Genomic DNA, 21,202 nt, shown 5'->3' on the forward strand with positions numbered 1-21,202 from the left:
CCTTCCCCGCTCACGCCCACCAGAACGGGGGCCGAGACCACCCTGTTCTCCCCTGCCCCAGGGTCTCCTCTGGAGCTGGTGGGATTCTCCCTTGCCTGGGGAATTGCACCCACGCCAGCCGAACTGGTCCAACATTCTAAATGTTGTCCCTTACTGACTTGGATGTGGACTGTCATTTGTCTTCTGGACCCTTTTAGAAGGTTCTATAGGCGGTTCTAGAACCTTCTAGAAGGTTCTAGAAGGCAAATGGAGAAACCAAGCTGGGAATTTCCCTCACCAAGCAACGTTTTTTCTCCTTGGGGGTTTAAAAAAATGGTGGGGGAGGATAGTCCAGCATGGAAGGCGCTTGCTTTGAGCTGGGAGCACCCCTGGGTGTGGGCCCCCCGAAAAAATTGCAGAGGACCAGAGAGATAAGAAAAGAGCTAAAGCAGTTGGGGTTATGGGGATTCAGCTGCTCCATGTCCGGCACCACCTATGGTCCCCTGCTGGGAGTCACTCTTGAGCACAGAGCCAGGAGTCCACCCTGAGCACTGAGCCAGGAGTCAGCCTGAGCACTGAGCCAGGAGTTAGCCCTGAACACTGAGCCAGGAGTCCAGCCTGAGCACTGAGCCAGGAGTCCAGCCTGAGCACTACTGGGTGCACATTCCACACACCCCCACCTCCTCCCCGCAAAAAAGTAAATAAATAAAACCCTTTAGTCATCTGAACCCCAGGCACTGCTGACCGAGATGTAAAGATGGTTTCCATGTTTAGACCCGTCTGAGACGCATCCGGGCTCCGAGTCCACCCCGGATGGCCACACGCAAGGCACACGCCTTCCACACTGACCCCTCCCAGCCCGCTCTGCGGCCCCAGTCTCTCCCCTCTGCCCCCTCTCTGTCTCTGCCTGTCCCCCTCCCTCCCTCCCTCCTTCTCTTTCCCCCTCTCTCCTCTCTTCTTTTTCTCCCCCTCCCTCTCCCCCCTCTCTCTCCCTCTCTCTCCCTCCCTCCCTCTCTCTTTCTTTCTCTCCCTCCCTCTCGCTCTCCCTCTCTCTCTCTTTCTCTCTCTCTCTCTCCCTTTCTCTCTCTCTCCCTCTCTCTCTCCCTCTCTCTCCCTCCCTCCCTCTCTCTTTCTCTCTCTCCCTCCCTCCCTCTCCTCTCTCTCCCTCCCTCCCTCTCTCTTTCTCTCTCTCTCCCTCTCTCTCTCCCTCTCTCTCCTTCTCCCTCCCTCTCTCCCTCCCTCTCTCTCCCTCTCTCTCCCTCTCCCTCCCTCTCTCTCTCCCTTTCTCTCTCCCTCTCTCTCTCCCTCTCCCTCCCTTTCTCTCTCCCTTTCTCTCTCCCTCTCTCTCCCTCTCTCTCTCCCTCCCTCTCTCTCTCTCTCACTCCCTCTCGCTCTCTCTCTCTCTCTCTCTCCCTCTCCCCCCTTCCCCTCTCTCCCACCCAAGTGCCCCCTACACCAGGCCCCTCTCTGGCCTCTTCCCTCTAGGGGGGTCCCTGGGATCAGGTGCAAACCCTGGGCCGTGTCTGGGGCAGGGCTGGAAAATTCATTCATCCCCTCTGGGCGGCCTGAGGCTGGGCTCCTGGAATGTTCCGGCAGGAATGCGGGGTCCTGGCCTTCCCAGGGGGGGAGCACTGATTAGAGGGGGCGAGGCCTGGACAGGGGAGGCCTGCAGAGCCGACCTGGGGGGCCAGCCCCCCCTGCATTCCTCACGTGCCAGACCCCTGGGTCTGCGCTCCAAGACGGCCTGACATCCCGTGAGGGGAACACGCGGGGGGGGATCCCGGGCTCCTGACACTGGCCCCCTCCCAACCTCAGCCCCCGCCCCCCTGCAGCCCGCCCGCGGGGGCCCCAAAGTCTCCTCCCGCTCCGGCTGGCATCCCCTAGGGTCTCCCGAGCACCGCCAGGGGTGATTCCTGAGCACAGAGCCGGGAGTCAGCCCTGAGCACCGCCGGGCGGGACCTTCCCTGGAAACCAGGACGGGGAGTCACTCGGGCCGGTCTTGCCTCTCCGGTGCATTTCTCTGGAGGCGTCTGAGGCTCCGGAAGCGGCGGAAAATTTGCTTTTTTGTTTATTTCCCCCTGGGCCGCACCTGACAGTGCTCGGGAGTAACTTTGGGAGCACTCCTGGTGGAGCCTGGGGACCCCGTGGTGATTAGGGGTCACTGGGGGCTCCCATGGCCCCTGGGGAACGTTTTCCTGCTTCATTTTTTTTTGGTTTTGGGGGGTTTTTTTTGGTTTTTTTTTGCTTTTTGGGTCCCACCCGGCGATGCTCAGGGCTGACTCCCGGCTCTGTGCTCAGGAATCACTCCTGGCAGTGCTCGGGGGACCCTAGGGGATGCCAGGGATCGAACCGGGATCGCGTCCGAGTCTATTCCTGGTGATTTGAACTAAAGGAGGAGCTTTGAGCGGCTTTCAAATAGGAGGGAGGTAGTGTGGGAGGAACACGGCCCTGGGCGGGATCCCCACGTCCTTCCGGGGGACCCTGCACCCCGCCCTCGGCCCCACTGACCGACACCCCCGGCCCGGCTGGCAGAGCCTCACCGGGAGTGCCACCGGCAGCCCCCCCCACCATAAAAAACAAAGGGTAGCCACGAACTTCACACAGCAGCAAATTTGGAGCAAGCAAAGGAATTCCAGGGGTGTCTGGGCTCTCCCAGCAGTGCTCACGGAGCTGGGCCTCTCCTGGCAGTGTTTGTGGTAACCAGGGCCACACCAGGGTGCTCTGGGGACCTCGGGGTGTAGGGGACAGTTCCAGGGTCACTGCATGCTAAGCCCCCAAACCCCCAGGCCTCACAGGGGCTGCAGTGCTCAGGGCTGACTCCTGGCTCTGTGCTCAGAGCTCACCCCTGGTAGAGCTCGGGAGGAACCAGAGGGGGTGCCGGGGGTGGGTGCGTGCAAGGCCAGTGCACCGTCCCCCCCCAGCCCCTCGGGGTGGTTCAAAGTCTTGACAGGTCTTTGGGCTTCACCCCCCAGTGGCCGTGAGGCTGGTATGTCCCGGGTCCTGGGCTCAGCCTCTGCCCTCTGGTGGCAGCAGGGGGGGAGATGAGGGTCCCCCTGGCCCCCTGTGACATCAGCCACCCGAAAGCCACCCGCTGGGGTTCCCAGGGACCCCCCCAGCCCCCCCCACTGGCAGCATCTGTGACTCATTAAGACGGGTCACCGGGAGCATGAAAGCAGGAAGGGGACACGGATGGGGGGTCCCGGACCCTCTTCTCGGTGGTTCCCCCAGAGTCCCCTGAGAACCCCCCGGCCCCCCTGGGTGGGCCCAAAACCCTGGTCCTTCATAAGGGTCCCAGGGAGCAAGAGGAAGTGCCCGGTCCTGCCCTTCCCGCCTCACCCCTCCCAGGGAAAAAAAAAAAAAAAAAGCAAAAAGTATCTTCCCAGCGACTTTGGGGGAGCCCGAGTGACCCCCGGCCCAGCCCCCTCCCTCCTGTCCCTCCACCGGCCGTTCAACGTGGACCCGCCCCCCCAAGTCCCATTTCCGAGCTTTCTCCCGGCTAAAAATAAGCACAAGGCTAGGTTCCGCTCTGATTCATCAGCTCTCCGGGGACCTCCGTGCTCGCGGCCCCCGCCTGCCCCCCGCCCCCCTCCTGCCGTGGGTATTTCCGCTCCTGGTTTGCCAGTGCCGAGGCCCGTTCCCACCCGGCTCAGCCCGCGGAATCGAGGGAAGGGCCCAGGGATCCTCCCTTGCGGGTTCTCTGTGGCTTCATTCTTTTTTCATTTTGGAGCCACGCCTGGCAGTGCTCGGGGTTTACTCCAGGCTCTGTGCTCAGGGCCACTCCCAGTCGGGCATGAGGGACCACAGACGGTGCCCGGGTTGGAATTGGGGCGGGGAAGGCAGGGCGGCGGCTGCCTGCAAGATGAGAGCGCTACCCATTGGGCCATCTCTCTGGCCCCTTGGGTTGGAATCGCACCACCGCCGCCACCACCATGGCAGTGGGCCCTCGAGCATCCTGGGATCAGTCCTGAGCACAGAGCCAGAGGTAGGCCCTGAGCACCCCTGGGGGTAGCCCCCAAAGCGCCCCCAAAAGAGAGAAAAATAAAAACTCACTGCTTCTGCCTCCGACGCACGGCTGCGTAATTAGCCAATTAGCAACATAAATCAACCCAAAAGGGGGGGCAGAGAGATTGGACAGGGAGGGCGTTGGCCTGGCACACGGCTGTCCCGGGTTCGATCCCCGGCATCCCATAGGGCCCCCCCCGAGCACCACCAGGAGTGATTCCTGAGCACAGAGCCAGGAGTCAGCCCTGAGCATCGCCAGGTGTAACCCCAAACAAAAATAAAACATGCATCATGGCAACAGTTTCTGCTGTTTCGCCCGTTTGTCCTTCGGGTACCCGGTGTCTACACGGAGTCACATCCCACGTGTGACAGAGACCATCCACGTTGCCCCGCTCCTTTCGGGAACTGCATCAGCACGGGCTACCGTTCCTTCCCCCCAGTGGCTGACTGCACAATCTCCTTCCTTCAGACTGTGATGCTGCATGCAGGAAACCCAATCAGTAACAGGACCGTAAATCACAGTGCTTCGATTAAAGAAAAAAAAATTGGGACTGGAGCAATAGCACAGCGGGGAGGGCGTTTGCTTTGCACGCAGCCGACCCGGGTTCGATCCCCGGCACCCCTTAGGGTCCCCTGAGCACCGCCAGGAGTGATGCCTGAGTGCAGAGCCGGGAGTCAGCCCTGAGCATTGCCGGGTGTGGCCCAAAAAGAAAAAAAAAAATTTAATGCATCACAGTAAAATACCCACAGGACATAAGAGCTACTATTGTTGCAGCTGGAGAGATTTTGTTGCCTTGCACGCGGCTGACCCAGGTTCCATCCGGGAGCCCCACAGGGTCCCCTGAGCCCCCTGGGAGCGATTCCTGAGCACAGAGCCGGGAGTCAGCCCTGGGCACCGCTGGGTGTGGCCCCAAAACAGCAACAACAAAAGTGAAGCTGGAGCAACAGCACAGCGGGGAGGGCGTCTGCCTGTTCCTGGCCGACCCGGGTTCGATCCCCGGCATCCCACAGGTCCCCCAAGCACTGCCAGGAGTGATCCCTGAGTGCAGAGCCAGGAGTCAGCCCTGAGCATCGCCGGGTGGGACCCAAAAAGCCAAAACATAAAAATAAAAAGAGCTACAGCCGTAGCCTGTCTGTCTGGGGGTGAAGCTTCCATCTCCCCAGAGGGACGTCTCCCAGCCCCGCCCCCGAGCTCGCAGACGTCACCCCTCCAGGAACTGGCTATATTTATCCCTTCCAGGAGAGGGAGCCGGGAGAGCGGTTATGTGTGTTGCCCCGGGAACGAGGCCAGTAGAGGAGCTGGGGTAGAACCAGGGGAGGGGTGGGGGGAGAGGGGAGAGGTGGGGGGGAGCCAGGCACCCCAGGTGCTGCCCTGACTCCAGGCACAGGAGGGGCAGTGCCGGGGGCTGGGCTCAAGGTGAAAAAGAGACGGAGGGGACAGAAAGTGGGCAGCGGGTAAGGCCTGTGCACGGCTGGCTGCGTTCCGTCCTTCCCCAAACCCTGCTGGAGGGATGCTGAGCACAGAGCCAGGAGTCAGCCCTGAGCACTGCTGGGTGGGGAGTGAGGGAGGGAGGGAGGCAGAAGAGGAGAGGAGGAAGAGAAGGAAGGGAGGGAAGGAGGAAGGAAGGGAGGGAGGAAGGAAGGAAGGAAGGAAGGGAAGGAGGGAGGGAGGGAGAAAGGGAGGAAGGAAGGAAGGAAGGAAGGAAGGAAGGAAGGAAGGAAGGAAGGAAGGAAGGAAGGGAGGGAGGGAGGGAGGGAAGGAGGGAGGGAGGATGGGAGGCCATTTTTTCTCTTTCTTTCTTCTTTCCTTTTTGGAGGGGCCACACCCAGCAATGCTCAGGGCTGACTCCTGGCTCTGTGCTCGGGGCTCACTCCCAGTTCTGTGCTCAGGGCTGACTCCCAGCTCTGTGCTCAGGGCTAACTCCCAGCTCTGTGCTCAGGGCTCACTCCCGGCTCTGTGCTCAGGGCTCACTCCTGGTGGGGCTTGGGGGACCCTATGGGATGCTGGGGATCGAACCCCAAGTCACGACAAGCGCCTAAACCCTTGCACGATCTCTTGGGCCCCAGAACCGTGGGCTTGGCACCATGTCACCTGCCACTCCAGTCACAAGAACCCAAGAAGCGAAAGAAAGAAGGATGATCGGGCTGCAGGGACGGTGCTGGCCTTGACGGTGGCCGACACCGGTGGGGGGGGGGTCACTCAAATAAACCAGGCTCACACCCAGCACTGCTGCGGACCCCCAGGGACTCCCCGTCCCCACCCTTCCCCGCTGGAGTTCTGCAGAGACTGGCCCTGAGCACAGAGCCGGGAGTCAGCCCTGAGCACAGAGACTGGCATGTCCCGTCCTCTGTGGCTCTTCCCGGGCCGTGGTCAGTCTCACCCCATCTCCCACCCCCCACCTGCCTCCCCTGCCCCCCCCCCCCGCCCCAAGCTCGTGAGCCCACCACACCCCTGCTGCTGCCTGGGGCTGCCTTCTGCTCTAACCACTGCTCTCCCCAGCCCCGTCCGCGCTGTGTCCCGTGCAAAGGGACTGTGCCGCCCCCCCACCCCGCCCCACGCTGCACTAACCCCCCCATCCACCTGGGCAGGGGGGCCCCCACCACCTGCCCCCCTCACAGCCTGCTCCCGGCCTCCACTCATGGGGCCCCGAGGAGTAAACAGGTTCCAGAACGTTCCCCAGGGCACGGGGTGGAGCCTAATTAGGCCACAGTTTGGTGTGGAGGGATCCACCTGGCTGCGTAATTATAGGCTGCTTTTTCCCTTTGGTCTGGGGGCAGTAAACAAGCAACTCGGGGCTCCCGGTGCTCCCCAGAGGGGGGGAGGAAAGGGGGGAGGGGAAAATGCTTCCACTCTCCAGCTCTGCCCACACACACACACACACACACACACACACACACACACACACACATACATACACACACACGGCAGGCCCTGGGGGGCCGGGGAGGGGTCCCACGCAGGCACAGGTGACATTTGTTTCTGTTTTTTTTCTTTTTGGGTCCCACCCAGCGATGCTCAGGACTGACTCCCGGCTCTGCACTCAGGAATCACTCCTGGTGGTGCTCAGGGATGCTGGGAATCGAACCCGGGTCAGCCGCATGCAGGGCAAATGCCCTCCCCGCTGGGCTATCGCTCCAGCCCCGGGACAGGTGACATTTGGCGCACCTACCTCCACGCACCAAGGCACCAACTATGGTCACACACATGCCCGTTTGCTGCCAAGACGGCGGAAAGCCACGTTCAGCCCACGTCTATCCACACGTATGTAATACACATGTACTCAGACACATGACGCGCGTGACATGTAACACATATTCACGGATGGGTGGCACCATGCAGAGCCGTAGATGTACATGACACCATGTAGAGAAGCACACACGTGTCATACGGCACCATGGATACCCACACACGTGATTGTCCAGCACCAGTACACACACACACACACACACACAGAGCTACAGGTGTGACTTACAAAGCAAAGGGGGGAAAAATTAAAAATAAAAATAAACAAAAAACAAAAACACACAGTGTCAGTGTGGATGTAGGGAAAAGGGAGTCTCATTACCCGCTGGTTCAGTCCTCTTAGAAAATGATCCTGCGGGGCTGGAGCGAGAGCACAGCAGGGAGGGCGTTGGCCTTGCATACAACCAACTCGGGTTCGATTCCCGGCATCCCATAGGGTCCCCTGAGCACCGCCAGGAGTGATCCCTGAGTGCAGAGCCAGGAGTCAGCTGTGAGCACACCCAGGTGTGGCCCAAAAACCAAAAGAAAAAAAAAATCCCAGCAAATACATGAGCCGGGTTTACAAGATTTACTTGGAGCCAGTTTCTCGGGAGCTTAAGGAAAGAGGAGAAACGTGAAGCCGGGGAAGAGACTCTCAAGGCTCTGAAACTGGAGTGGATCTTGCCACCCGTACCCAGAAAACACATCGATCTAGAAAAAGTCCCTCTCACCCCTGACCCTCGCTCAGCTCAGCCCGAGGCCCGGGCATCTGAGCGTTCAATCCGGCCTGGCTGAACACCCAGATGCAATTAGCGGGGGGTGGAGGGGAACCCTCAGAAACCAAACAGATTCCGTGAGAGACAAAAATAGTCCCTGCCACCGCTGGGCGCGTGGTTTGCTAACGGTTTGGCGAGATTCGAACATCAAATTTAAAATACTAGGCCGGAGCGATAGCACAGCGGGGAGGGTGTTTGCCTGGCACGCGGCTGCCCCGGGTTCAAATTCCGGCATCCCATAAGGTCCCCAGAGCACTGCCAGGAGTGATCCCTGAGTGCAGAGCCAGGAGTCAGCCCTGAGCATCACCGGGTGGGACCCAAAAAGAAAATAAAAATTGTTTAAAGTATTAGTCTATGGGGCTGGAGCGAGAGCACAGCAGGGAGGGTGTTTGCCTGGCATGCGGCTGACCCGGGTTCAATCCCCGACATCCCATAGGGTCCCCCAAGCACCGCCAGGAGTGATTCCTGAGTGCAGAGCCAGGAGTCAGCCCTGAGCATCGCCGGGTGTGGCCCCAAAAGTCAAAATAAATTGTTTAAAGTATTAGTCTGTGGGGCTGGAGCGACAGCACAGTGGAGAGGGCGTTGGCCTGGCACGAGGCTGACCTGGGTTCGATCCCCGACATGCTATAGGGTCCCCCAAGCACCGCCAGGAGGGACTCCTGAGTGCAGAGCCGGGAGTCAGCCCTGAGCATCACCGGGTGGGACTCAAAAAGAAAAAAATAAATAAATAGCACAGGGGGTAGGGCGTTTGCCTTGCGCGAGGCCGACCGGGGTTCGATTCCTCTGCCCCTCTCGGAGAGCCCGGCAAGCTACCGAGAGGATCCTGCCCGCACGGCAGAGACTGGCAAGCTCTCCGTGGCGTATTCGAGATGCTAAACACAGTCACACCAAGTCTCACCATGGAGACGTGACTGGCGCCCGCTCGAGCCAATCGATGAGCAAGGGAATGTTAAGTGATTCATTAGTCCCTGACAAGGTGCTACTTCCTACAGGGAAGAGGGTTCCTAAACCCAGAAGAGGGTCTCTAAGCCCGGGAGAGGGTCCCTAAACCAGGAACCAGACTCTAAACTGGTCTAGTTCCCCTCCCAAAGGCAGGTGCCTCTGGGGACAGCTCATCTCAGACCCCACCCAACTTTCTCTCCCCCTTTTAACTCTGACCCCCCTCCCCCAGGCTCTCCTGGGACCCCCAGGGACCCGGCAGTGGCCCTCCTTTCTCACTCCGCACCCCTTCCACCCCTTCCGGGCAGAAACGGCTCTGGGGATGCGTTTCTCTCTCTCCAACACAAAGAGATCGAGTGTCGTCATTCCGGCAGGCGGCCGGCCCTGATTTGCATCTAAAAGCAGCATCCCAGCGGCCGGGGTGGGGAAGAGCCCGTTTGTGGGGGAGGTGGTGGGGGGGGGAACGGGAGGCGGAGACGAAATAATCCCCAGCAGTCAGGGAGACCCCAGCTCCCTGCCTCCCCTCACCCCTCCCGGGAACTGGCTGAGAACAGAGCAGACTCCAGTCCTGCCACGGCAGCCTTTGATGAACAGACACAGTCTGGGGATTTTCCGCGTAAACCAGGGCAGGTCGGAAGGGGCTTTCCTGGGGGTCCGGGCCCCAGATCCGGATCCACCGCAGTTTAAACCGAAAATGACCCCCGAGGCCGGCTCTGAGGGGCCCAAGGAAAATCCGCTTTCCTGGGGACGGATTACGGCGACACGGAGGAGGATTTTATTTTCATTTTTTTGGCTGAGGTTAAAGCCGGGTCGGAAAGAGGCTCCGAGTCTGGCTCGCGCCCGTCTCCGGGGCCAGACGTTAATAAATACCCACACACGGCCCCCCGCGTCCCGGCCCCCACCCCGAGTCCCGTCAGGGGGAAGGGGAAGAATGACGCTCCCCATTTGGGGGCTGCTGGAAGAAACTGGCAATTTGTCACCCATCCGGGCTTCCTATCCACCTGCCGCCCCAAAAGCATTTGAAAAGAATCAGGGAGCGTCGGTGAGAGAAGGAAGAAAAAGATGGGGGGCAGAGGGGACAGAATCAAGGGATGTCAGTGTGGTCAGTTGAGATTGGGATATAGTAGAAGGTCTGCCAAGAGTCAGCCCTGAGCACAGAGTTGGGAGTCAGCCCTGAGCACTGAGTTGGGAGTGAGCCCTGAGCACAGAGCTGGGAGTCAGCCCTGAGCACAGAGCTGGGAGTCAGCCCTGAGCACTGAGTTGGGAGTGAGCCCTGAGCACAGAGCCAGCAGTCAGCCCTGAGCACAGATCCAAGAGTGAGCCCTGAGCACAGAGCCAAGAGTGAGCCCTGAGCACTGAGTTGGGAGTCATCCCTGAGCACAGAGCCGGGAGTCAGCCCTGAGCACAGAGCCAGGAGTCAGCCCTGAGCATTGCTAGGTGTGGCCCAAAAGCAAAACACAGAAAAGAAAAAAATCAGAAAGACAGAAAACTACCCACTCAGAACCTTCTGGATTCTCTCCCCACACCAGCTCCCAGAGGTAAATTAGATTAGGGGGAACTTTTTAAAATAAAGTTTTTAAAGACTTTTTGTAGTTGGTTTTTTTTTTTTTGAGGGGTGGGGGATAATGTTGAACCACACCTGGCGATGCTCAGGGCTGAGTCCTGGCTCTGCACTCAGGGGTCACTCCTGGCAGTGCTCAGGGGACCCTACGGGATGCCGGGGGTTGAACTTGGGTCAGCTGTGTGCAAGGCAAAGACCCTACCCACTGTGCTATCTCTCTGGCCCTCTTATTGTTGTTGTTAATTTTTTTTAACTGTATCCCCTTGAGCTGCAGTTACCAGCTTTCCTGTTTGAGTGTCAGCCATACAGTGACGGAACCCCCATCCCCCCACCAGGGCACATTCCCCACCACCCATGTCCCCAGTATCCTCCCATCCTGCCCTCCCCCTGCCTCCATGGCAGACAATCTCCCCCACACTCTCTCTCTGCTTTGGGGCATCATGGTTTGCAATACAGACACCGAGAGGCCGTCACGTTGGGTCCTTTGTCGACCCTCAGCACACATCTCCCGTCCCGAGCATCCCTCCAACCATCCCTGACTCAGTGACCCCTTCTCATGAGCTGGGGGAGAAGGCAGCTGGAATAGAGGAATAGAGAAGGGATCCCTGTCCCTCTTTTAAAAGTTCTTTGCCTTTATGGGTTTCTGCCTGCTCTGTGTGTGTGTGTGTGTGTGTGTGTGTGTGTGTGTGTGTGAAAGTGGATGTGATCATCCACCCTGCCTTCTAAAGAGCTAAACTCGGACTTTCATATAAAGTTTTCACGAGTCACAAAATAGCTCTCTCCTTGAGGCTGTGACATGACAGACACATGGAAAGCTGGGCTCTACAGAAGGCAAAAAGGTTTCTTCTTTCCCACATTTCTAACCATTTAAAAAAAAAAAGTCCTAAGGCAGGAGCGATAGCACACACAGCAGGGATGGCGTTGGCCTTGCACGCGGCCCGACCTGGGTTCGATCCCCGGCATCCCACAGGGTCCCCGGAGCACTGCCAGGAGTGATTCCTGAGTGCAGAGCCGGGAGTCAGCCCTGAGCATCACCGGGTGGGACCCAAAATGAAAAAAAAAAAAAAAGTCAAAACTCTCCTGATTTCGAAGGGGAGAGAGGTGGTCCAGGATGGGCAAAAAGAACCATACAAGCCCCAACCTGGTGCCACATGGTCCCTGGAACACCCTGGGGGGGGGTGGCAATCCCCCTCCAAAAAAGTAAATAAATAAATAAAAGGGCGTTTGGATACACAGTGACAGGGCCAGGGAGATGGCTCAGTGGTTAGAGAGAAGGGCAGGCTTTGCATGCATGCCCTGGGGGCCTGGGGTCCAAACCACAGCTCCACCTGGTGCACCCTGGATCCCACTCCCCTCAGGCTCCTCCAACCATGCAGGACCAAGTTTTGAACCGTCCAGCCAGCCAGGAATAGCCTCCACTGACCCCCTGCTTGGAAGTAAAAAAAAATCAGTGGCAGAGTTAATCCAGGCAGCTTTGAGGTGAAAGGCGCACCGCGTCCGGGCCCCCCCAGGAGCTGAGTAGGTCTGATCTCCTTGGTACCATCCTCTCCTACCGACCTGCTGGCTCTGCCCAGCCCCGGTCCCCAGAAAAGCCCCCCAAGGCGAGGGGGTCTGGCAAACGCCCCAGAACGCCCTGCAGTTCCCGCCAGGTCCACTAGATGGCGCCGACCTTGCGGCTCACCCCCCCTCCAGGGCGTCCACTGCTGGCTTCATTGCATTGGCTGTGACTAATTTGTTTATTGGTTTTTGCTTTTTTTTTTTTTAAATTTTGTTTTGTGTGTGTGTGTGTGTGTGCTTGTGGGGGGGGTCACACCCGGCGATGCTCTGGCGTTCCTCCTGGCTCTGCACTCAGGAATGACTCCTGGCGGTGCTCGGGGGATGTGTCGATGGGCTAAAGCGGCATCCTTAAGCAAATGGAGGGGTTCGGGTTGGCGCTCCGGGGAAGAAGCGACCCCAGAAGTGGCATCGCTCATTCCTCCCATGGCCAGTTGTGGCAGAGACAGGACGTGGGAAGGGTGAGTGTGGCCCAAACACCAAAAAAGAAAAAAAAGGGGGGGGAAGAGTGCTGAGTCTTGTATTTATTTATTTATTTTTCTTTTTGGGTCCCACCCGGCGATGCTCAGGGCTGACTCCTGGCTCTGCACTCGGGAATCACTCCTGGCAGTGCTCGGGGGACCCTATGGGATGCCGGGAATCGAACCCGGGTCGGCCGCGTGCAAGCAAACTCCCTCCCTACTGTATTATAGCTCTGGTCCCCAAATTAGGATTTTTTTTTCCTTTTTGGGTCCCACCCGGTGATGCACAGGGGTTCCTCCTGGCTCCGCACTCAGGAATCACTCCTCCTGGTGGTGCTCGGGGGACCCTATGGGATGCCGGGGATCGAACCCGGGTCGGCTGCATGCAAGGCCAACGCCCTCCCCGCTGTGCTATCGCTCCGGCCCCACGGAGAGTCTTCTTGTACCATCAACAAGTTTAACGGGGCACAAGCCTCAAGCCGCTCAAGCAAGGCTCCCACTCTGTAAATGACACAGCCTAGGGTGTACACATCAGAGAAATCTGATGCCGGCCTGTATTTTTATTTTATTTTTTTAAGCTAAAATGATTCCGAGGTGATCTGCCAAAAGGAGTTTTTTAAAATATATATTTAAAAAATAAATAAATAAAGCCAGTCAGTATGTTCCATGAAATTAGATGCTTGCCCCTGGAAAGATGCTTGCAGAGAGGGAGCGAGATGAAACCGAGGCCAAAGTTGCGGAGTTCCTCTCTCTTCAGACTCACTCGCCGGGTCCCAGCTCTTGGCATAACAGCAAACACGGCCTTGCACCAAGAGAGGGGGGGAGGGTCACGCCAGAGGCACTGAGAGGTTCTCCCCGGCTCTGTGCTCCAGAGTCACCCCCAGCAGTGTGCAGGAGACTTATTCAGGCGGGGGCTGGGGATTCGAGCCAGATCAAACACGTGCATGGCACGAGACTGAAGCCCTCTCTTTTTCCCTATGTTTTTTTTTTGGGGGGAACACCAGGCGGAACTCAGGGCTTACTCCAGACGCAGTGCTCAGGAATCACTCCCGGTGGGCTCGAGGGACCATACCAGTGCCAGGGATCGAACCCGGGTTGGCCGCATGCAAGGCAAATGCCCTCCCCACCGCACACCTCTCCGGTCCCTGAAATGAAAGCCTCATGCACTCAACTAAACCCAGGCTAAAAAATACTTCCCAGGGTCGGAGGGAGGGCACAGAGGGGAGGGCATTTGCTTTGCATGCAGCTGACCTGGGTCCGATCCCCGGCATCCCAAAGGGTCCCCTGAGCACAGCCAGGAGTAATTCCTGAGTGCAGAGCCGGGAGTAACCCCTGAGCATCACCGGGAGTGACCCTCCCTCCAAAAAAAGCCAAAAAAAACAAAAAACAAAAAACTTTCCAGCATCACATTTTCTGTGGAATGAGGCCTACCCGTGGAATAAAACAGCAGTTTCTGAGTGAACTTGGCCAGAAACTTTTATTCATTACTAAAAACATCCCAGATAGGGGCTGGAGCAATAGCACAGCAGGGAGGGCATTTGCCTTGCACGCGGCCGACCCGGGTTCGATTCCCAGCATCCCATATGGTCCCCTGAGCACCGCCAGGAGTAGTTCCTGAGTGCAGAGCCAGGAGTGACCCCTGTGCATCCCTGGGTGTGACTCAAAAAGCAAAAAAAAAAAAAATGGGTTTAGGGGTGATGTGGAAATTAGACCGACTGCAAAGGAAATGCATATTTAGGAATGTCATTTAGCTGATGGCAAATCTAATTGTAGCCTCTCTTAGTGCATCATCGAAGAACTCAAGATCGTGGAATTGCAGTCTGGGATCAGGGGCCAGAGAGCTAGCACAGTAGGCAGGGCAACTGCCCTGCACACAGCTGACCTGGGTTCGGTCCCCGGCATCCTAGATGAACCTCCAAGCACCGCCAGGAGTGATTCTTGAGTGCAGAGCCAGGAGTCAGCCCTGAGCACTGCTGGGAGTGCCCCCAAAAGAAACCAAGAAATCCAACAAAAAAACAACCTCAAAAAAAAAAAAAACTCAGTCAATACTCTCAAAAAAAAAAAAATCTCTCTTGGGCCGGAGTGATAGCACAGCAGGGAAGGCATTTGCCTTGCACACAGCCAACCCGGGTTCTATCCCCAGCATCCCACAGGGTCCCCCGAGCACCACCAGGATTAATTCCTGGGTGCAGAGCCAGAAGTAACCCCTGAGCACCGCCGGTGTGACCCCAAAAAAGTCTCTTTCTCTCTGTCTCTGTCTCTGTCTATCTCTCTCTGCCTCTGTCTCTTTGTTTCTCTTTCTCTGTGTCTCCTCTTTTTTAACCTATTCTATGCCTAATTTGCCCTCCTGGCACCCGTACCTTACTTCCTCCTAGTTTTTTCCCCAGCCTCTTAGCAAACACTCCATCTGGAAACGTGCTTTTCCTCCTGAGCTACCCGCGCGCCTGCAACCCCGGCCAGCTGCCGGATCCACCTTCCGAGCTCCAGGTGGCAGGAGGGAAGGCCTGCTGGCCCCCAAGTGGTTCCTGGCACCCAGAATTGCAAAGGGGACCCTCGGGGGGGGGGGGAGAGGCCCAGAGAAGGCAGACAGAGAGGCAAGGAACAGGGATGGAATCAAGGTGAAAGCAGGGGCTCCAGCCACAGCACAGAGGGGAGAGCGTCTGCCTGGCACGCGGTCGACCCGGGTTCGATCCCCGGCATTCCACGGGGTCCCCCGAGCACCGCCAGGAGTGATCCCTGAGCACAGAGCCGGGAGTCAGCCCTGAGCATAGCCAGGTGGGACCCAAAAGAAAACCCAACAAGAGTGAAAACACTACAGCAGGGAGGGCGCGTGCCTTACACGCGGCTGACCCGGGTTTGACCCTCCCCCCCAGCACCCTATTTGTTCCCGGGAGCACCGCCAGGAGCGATCCCTGAGCACAGAGCTAGGAGGAAGAAAGGCCTGGCCCCGCCGGGTGTGGCCCCAACCCAGAAGCAGCTGTTCCAGGCGCCCCTTCTCCCTCCGTGCGAGGCTGCCGGCGAACACGACCGTTAGTTAGGGGGGCTGGGGCCTGAGTCTGTACTGGGGTCCGGCTGGCCTGGCCTCTAGCTGGGCACTGCGCAGGGCCACCAAGACGTAGCGGGGATGGGGGATGGAGATGGAGGACGACTTCGCAGGCGCGCGCCGGGGTGGTACCCAGGGCCCCGGCTCGCCTGCGCCCCCAGCCCGCAGAAGGCGCCTTTGGGGGGCGCTGGGGGCGACGTGGCTCTGCCCCCGACCCCGGGTGGGCCCCGCGCGCGTCCACGCAGCCGGCGCCTGAGTTTCAGCACCGCGGACTCCGAACAGCGCCGCGGGCCCGGCCGGGGCTAGGGGGGGTCCTCCAGGCCGGGCCCTCCCTCCAGGACACCCTGTTCGCCCCCCAAAAATACACCCCAAATCCTAACATCGTCTTTATTCCCGATTCCAGTGTCCCCCACCCCCCACCGCGGGTCCCTCCCCGCTCCGTCTCGCCGCGCGCGTTCGCGGCCTGGGGGTTCTGCCCGAGCATCACTCGGGGCCCTGCGGAACCCCGAATCCGCGGCCAGCAGCCACCCAAGGCCCCGGGGAACGGGACCCCCGGCCCCAGGCACCTCTGCGGCCCCGGCCCGCGCGCGGCCCCGGCCTCCCCGCACCGGCTCGCCGCGCGCCCGCCCTGCGCGGGGCCCTGCCGGCCCCTACTGACCATGGGGGGCCCTGACCAGCTCTGCTGACCCCCAGGGGGTCCCTCGCCGGCCCCTGAAGCTCCAGGGGGCTCTGACCGGCCCCTGTTGCCCACCCCCCGGGGCCCCCAGCCACCCCGCCGCGCGGCCCTCACCAAACATGTGGATGTGGCCCTTGGTGATGGGGTTGAAGCTGCCGCAGGCCAGCAGGATCACGTGCGTCTTGGTGGTCTCGGTCATGGTGCGGGCGGGTCCCCGGGGTCGCCTCCCGGTGCGGGGTCCCGGCCGCTCCTTACGCGCCGGCGCGTCACTCGCCGGCCCTGGACGCGCGCGGCTCCGGGGCGCAGCGGCCGCTTTGTGCGCGCCCCGCGGGCTCCCGGCGCCTCCCCCCGGCTTCCGGCAACGCCCGCGCCCCGCCCCGCGCCCCGCCCCGCGCCCCCCTGGGCCCGCCCCGCGCCCCCCGGACCCACCCCGCGCGCCCCAGACCCGCCCCGCGCGCCCCAGACCCGCCTCGCACGCCCGCCCGAGGCCAGCGTTTCCCGGGGGACCCGCCAGTCCATCCCGCCCTTCCTCCTCCAGCTTTCCATCCGCCTCTCTCTTCTCCCAGCTCCCTTTTGCTCGAGGAAAAGTGCTCTTCTCGCCCCAGCTCCACGTTCTAAGGAAGGAGCGTTCCCTTCCTGCCTTGACTCCGAAAGGCGCGCGCTGGGCCGTGGGGGCCTTGAATTGGGGGGCTGTGGGGAGGGAGGCTCAGGCGACCGTGGCAGGGGTAAGAGTGCAGGGCTGAGGCGGGAGAGATGGTGGCAAGGGGAAGGGGCCACCCCCAGCGGCTCATGCTGACTCCGGAGCACAGAGCCAGGACAACGCCCCCCCACACCCACCCTACCCTCAGCCAGGAGTGAGCTCAGAGCAAGCACCATTGGGTGCTCAGAAAAAAAAATAGAAAAATAGAAATTAGGATGGCCAAGTTCTCAGGCTGCTATTAATTCTCTAGCTGTATTCTAACAACCTTTTTTTTTTTTTGGCTTTTTGGGTCCCACCCCGCGATGCTCAGGGCTGACTCCTGGCTCTGCACTCAGGAATTACTCCTGGCGGTGCTTGGGGGACCCTATGGGATGCCGGGTATCGAACCTGGGTCAGCCGCGTGACAGGGAAACACCCTCCCCGCTGTGCTATCACTCTGGCTCCTGAAGGTATGATTTTAAGTTGGAAAGATTAGTCTGAGTTCACCGTGTGGGGTGTGTGTGTGTGTGTGTGTGTACGCACACACACATCCAAGCAGAAAGACACAGAAATACAGACAGATGTGTGGGTATATACAGGTTAATAAACGTACCCATGTTTCTTTGTCTACTGAAATATTTATTTTATTATTATTATTATTATTATTTTGCTTTTTGGGTCCCACCTGGTGATGCTCAGGGCTGACTCCTGGCTCTGCACTCAGGAATCACTCCTGGCGGTGCTGGGGGACCCTACAGAATGGGATGCCACTGCAAGGCCAAGCAGAGACCTAGCCCTGAGGACACTCAGGTGTGACCCCCCCCAACACAGAAACAAAAAACAAAAGAAAAAAAAATAAATAAAGCAAGGCCAGGAGGGCTCTGTGCTCGGTGCTGGCTGGGTCCCCGAACGTGACTCACTGGCCCCTCCCCGAGGCGGAGATGGCTCCGTGCCCGCCCTGTCACCTGGGGCTCTCCTTCTCTTCCGGACCATCTGCTTCCTCCTCACCGGGCAGCCGCTGCTCTACATTCCTGCCGGCCCCTGGTTTCCATGGCAACGGCATCTTTGGTCCTCACCCACTGAATCCGGACTTCCTTCTGACCAGGACGGAGAGGCTGAGGGACCCGGGAAGGCTGCCTTCTGCCGAGGCCCTCTCTGTTTGCTGTTTGGGGGCCACACACGGCGATGCTCAGGGCTGACTCCCGGCTCTGCTCTCAGGAATCGCTCCTGGCGGTGCTCAGGGGACCCTATGGGATGCCGGGGATCGAACCCGGGTCGTCCGCGTGCAAGGCAAACACCCTCCCCGCTGTGCCATCACTCCGGCCCCTGGAGAAGTTAAAGAGATTTATTTTCCTAAAAAATGAGAAGCCGGGGTGACAGCACTGCAAGTGAGGCACCTGCCTAGCACGCGGCTGACCCAGGTTCAAACTCCAGCATCCCATAGGGTCCCCCGAGCACCGCCAGGAGTGATTCCTGAGTGCAGAGCCAGGAGTCAGCCCTGAGCATCGCATCGCAAGGTGGGACCCAAAAAGACACACACACACACACACACACACACACACGGGGGATAAACGATGATGAGCCATTCCGGATGGTAGGAAAGATCTGGAAGGCAGAGGAAGAGGGTAGAGAAAGGCAGGAAATGAGTAAAGGTAGGAGAGATGGAAACAGAGAAAAGGTATTTGGATGTTGTCGGGGAGGGAGGGGGGGTTGTTCTCTGGGGAGGGGCTTGGGAGGTGGGCAGGAAGGGGCTCAGACGGGCGCCCTGGCCTGTGCCGTGATGTCCTGACCTTTTCCTCAAGAGTTTATTGGAACCCAACAGAGACGGGTTTCAACCCCCCATGCCCGCTTTCTCTCTGGTTTGGGGCCACACCGCCAGGGCCCTGGGCTTACTCCTGGCGGGGCCCAGGGACCCCCGTGTAGCTCTGGAGGGTCTGCCCGAGTGGACAGTGTGGAAAGCAGGTGCGGTGACCCCTGTCCTTTCTCCGGCTTTGTTCCTTGTTGTTTTGCTGTTGGTGCTTTATTTTATTTTTGCCTTTTTTGGGTCACACCAGGTGATGCTCAGGGCTGACTCCCGGCTCTGCACTCAGGAATCACTCCTGGCGGTGCTCGGGGGACCCTAGGGGGTGCCGGGGATCGAACCCGGGTCGGCCACGTGCCAGGCCAACGCCCTCCCCGCTGTGCTATCACTCCAGCCCCTGTATTTTATTTTATTATTATTATTTGCTTTTTGGGTCCCACCCGGCGGTGCTCAGGGCTGACTCCTGGCTCTGCACTCAGGAGTCACTCCGGGCGGTGCTCAAGGGGGCCCTATGGGATGCTGGACTCGAACCCGGGTCGGCCGATTCTGTATACATGGGTGGGAGATTTGGGAGCCAGGGGGTCCCAGGAGCCGTAAGGGCACCAGCGGGGCGTGTGTGTGTGGGGTCCCCCTACCATGACTGTCTCATGATCCAGGACTCCAGCCTCCTGATCCCCTCAGAGGCCCCCCGGCCCCCTCCTGCCCAGGCGGGGCTGGTGCTGTGTGTCCGGGGGTCCTTCCCGCCCGGGTCTCCCCAGTACAGCCCCGCCCAGCTCTGCAGACCCTGAATCCCCCCGTCCCAGGAGCCAACCCCGACGGGCAGACCCTGAGCAACGGCCCGGGTGGGTCCTTCCAGCACCCTCCACTGTCCTCCAGGCCGGCCCAGGAGCAGCCCCTGAGGGGTGCCCGGTGGAGCCCCCCGACCACGCCCAGCCCCAGGCCCCAGGCCCCGCCCACTTTCTCACCCGCAAATAGGAGAAAAGAAGAGGAAAGACTTGAGGTTTCTGACTGGGCACATTCCAGAGACATAAGAGGAGGCTGGTGAGAGGGCGGGTGTGGAACAGGTGGGGAGAAGATCAGAGACTCCGGCAGCTCAGGGGAGACTCCGCCCCGCTGCCCCTGACCCAGTGCTCGGGGCTGACTCCGGACCCAGTGCTCAGGGCTGACTCCCGGCTCTTTGCTCAGGGCTCAGTCTTGGTTCTGTGCTCAGGGCTGACTCCTGCTTTTGTGCTCAGGGATCACTCTTTGCTCTGTGCTCAGGACTCAGTCTTGATTCTGTGCTTAGGGCTGATTCCCAGCTCTGTGCTCAGGGTTAATTCCCAGCTCTGTGCTCAGGGCTGACTCCCGGCTCTGTGCTCAGGGATCACTCCTTGCTCTGTGCTCAGGGCTGACTCCCGGCTCTGTGCTCGGGGATCACGCCTTGCTCTGTGCTCGGGGCTAACTCCAGGCTCTGTGTTCAGGGATAACTCCTGGCTCTGTGTTCAGCGATAACTCCTGGCTATGTGCTCAGGGCTGACTCCTTGCTCTGTGCTCAGGGATCATGCCTTGCTCTGTGCTCAGGGCTGACTCCCGGCTCTGTGCTCGGGGATCACTCCTTGCCCTGTGCTCGGGGCTGACTCCGTGCCCGCCGACTCGGTTCCGGCCGGCCCGGCTACTGTCCCGGGCGGCACCAGAGCTGGGAGCATCCCGGGCCCGGCTGCAGGAGCGCGCGGCCGCCGCTGGGGGGCGCGCGCGGGCCGGGCGGGCGCGCGGGGGGCGCTTTGTGCCGCAGCGGGGAGCGCGGGGGGCGTCACGCCGCATCACACTGGCCGGGGCTACCCCCGCCCCGGCGCCCGCGCCCGCCGCTGGACCCGCATGGCCTCCGCACACGCCAGGTGCCCCCGCGGGAGGCCGGGCCGAACCGGACCGAACCGAACCCCCCCACCCACCCCGCCCACCGGCACCCTCGGGCACCGGCGCGACCCCCGCCGCCCCCGCCGCCCTGGACCCATCCCCAAATGCAAAATGCACAACTGCGCGCGCCCCCCGGGGAGCCTGAGGGGGTCCCCCGACCCCCAGCACCGCCCCCCGACCCCCAGCTCGACCCCCGGACCCCCAGCACCGCCCCCCCGACCCCCAGCGGGTCCCCCGACCCCCAGCACCGCCCCCCGGCCCCCAGTTCGCCCCCCGACCCCCAGCACCGACCCCTGGACCCCCAGCGGGTCCCCCGATCCCCAGCACCGCCCCGACCCCCAGTTCGCCCCCTGCACCGAGCACCGCCCCCTGACCCCCACAGCTCGCCTCCAGCTCGCCCCTCGAACCTCAGCACCGCCCCCCGATCCCCGGCTCGCCTCCTAACCCCCCGCACCGGTCCCGGCCCCCGGCCCCGACCCCCACCCCCCAGATCGTCCCCAGACCCTCCAGATCGTCCCCCGAACCCGAACCCGCACCCAGCCCCCCGCCCCCCCAAGACAGGCCCCCAATCCCTAGTGCGCCCCCCCGGCCCCCAGCGTGCCCCCGACCCCGATC

General features: G+C 60.4%; 1 protein-coding gene across 1 annotated transcript in view; it reads right to left on the bottom strand.

Annotated features, from left to right (window-relative positions):
* Positions 1-16,413, bottom strand: part of LAMC1 (laminin subunit gamma 1) — a 44,895-nt gene extending 28,482 nt beyond the window's left edge. The window contains exon 1 of the mRNA XM_055121230.1: positions 16,329-16,413. Coding sequence (XP_054977205.1) covers positions 16,329-16,413 — 85 coding nt within the window. The remainder of the gene's footprint in view (positions 1-16,328) is intronic.
* Positions 16,414-21,202: the final 4,789 nt, after the last annotated feature.

Source organism: Sorex araneus, chromosome X (assembly GCF_027595985.1).
Source record: "Sorex araneus isolate mSorAra2 chromosome X, mSorAra2.pri, whole genome shotgun sequence".
NCBI classification, from domain to species: Eukaryota; Metazoa; Chordata; class Mammalia; order Eulipotyphla; family Soricidae; genus Sorex; species Sorex araneus.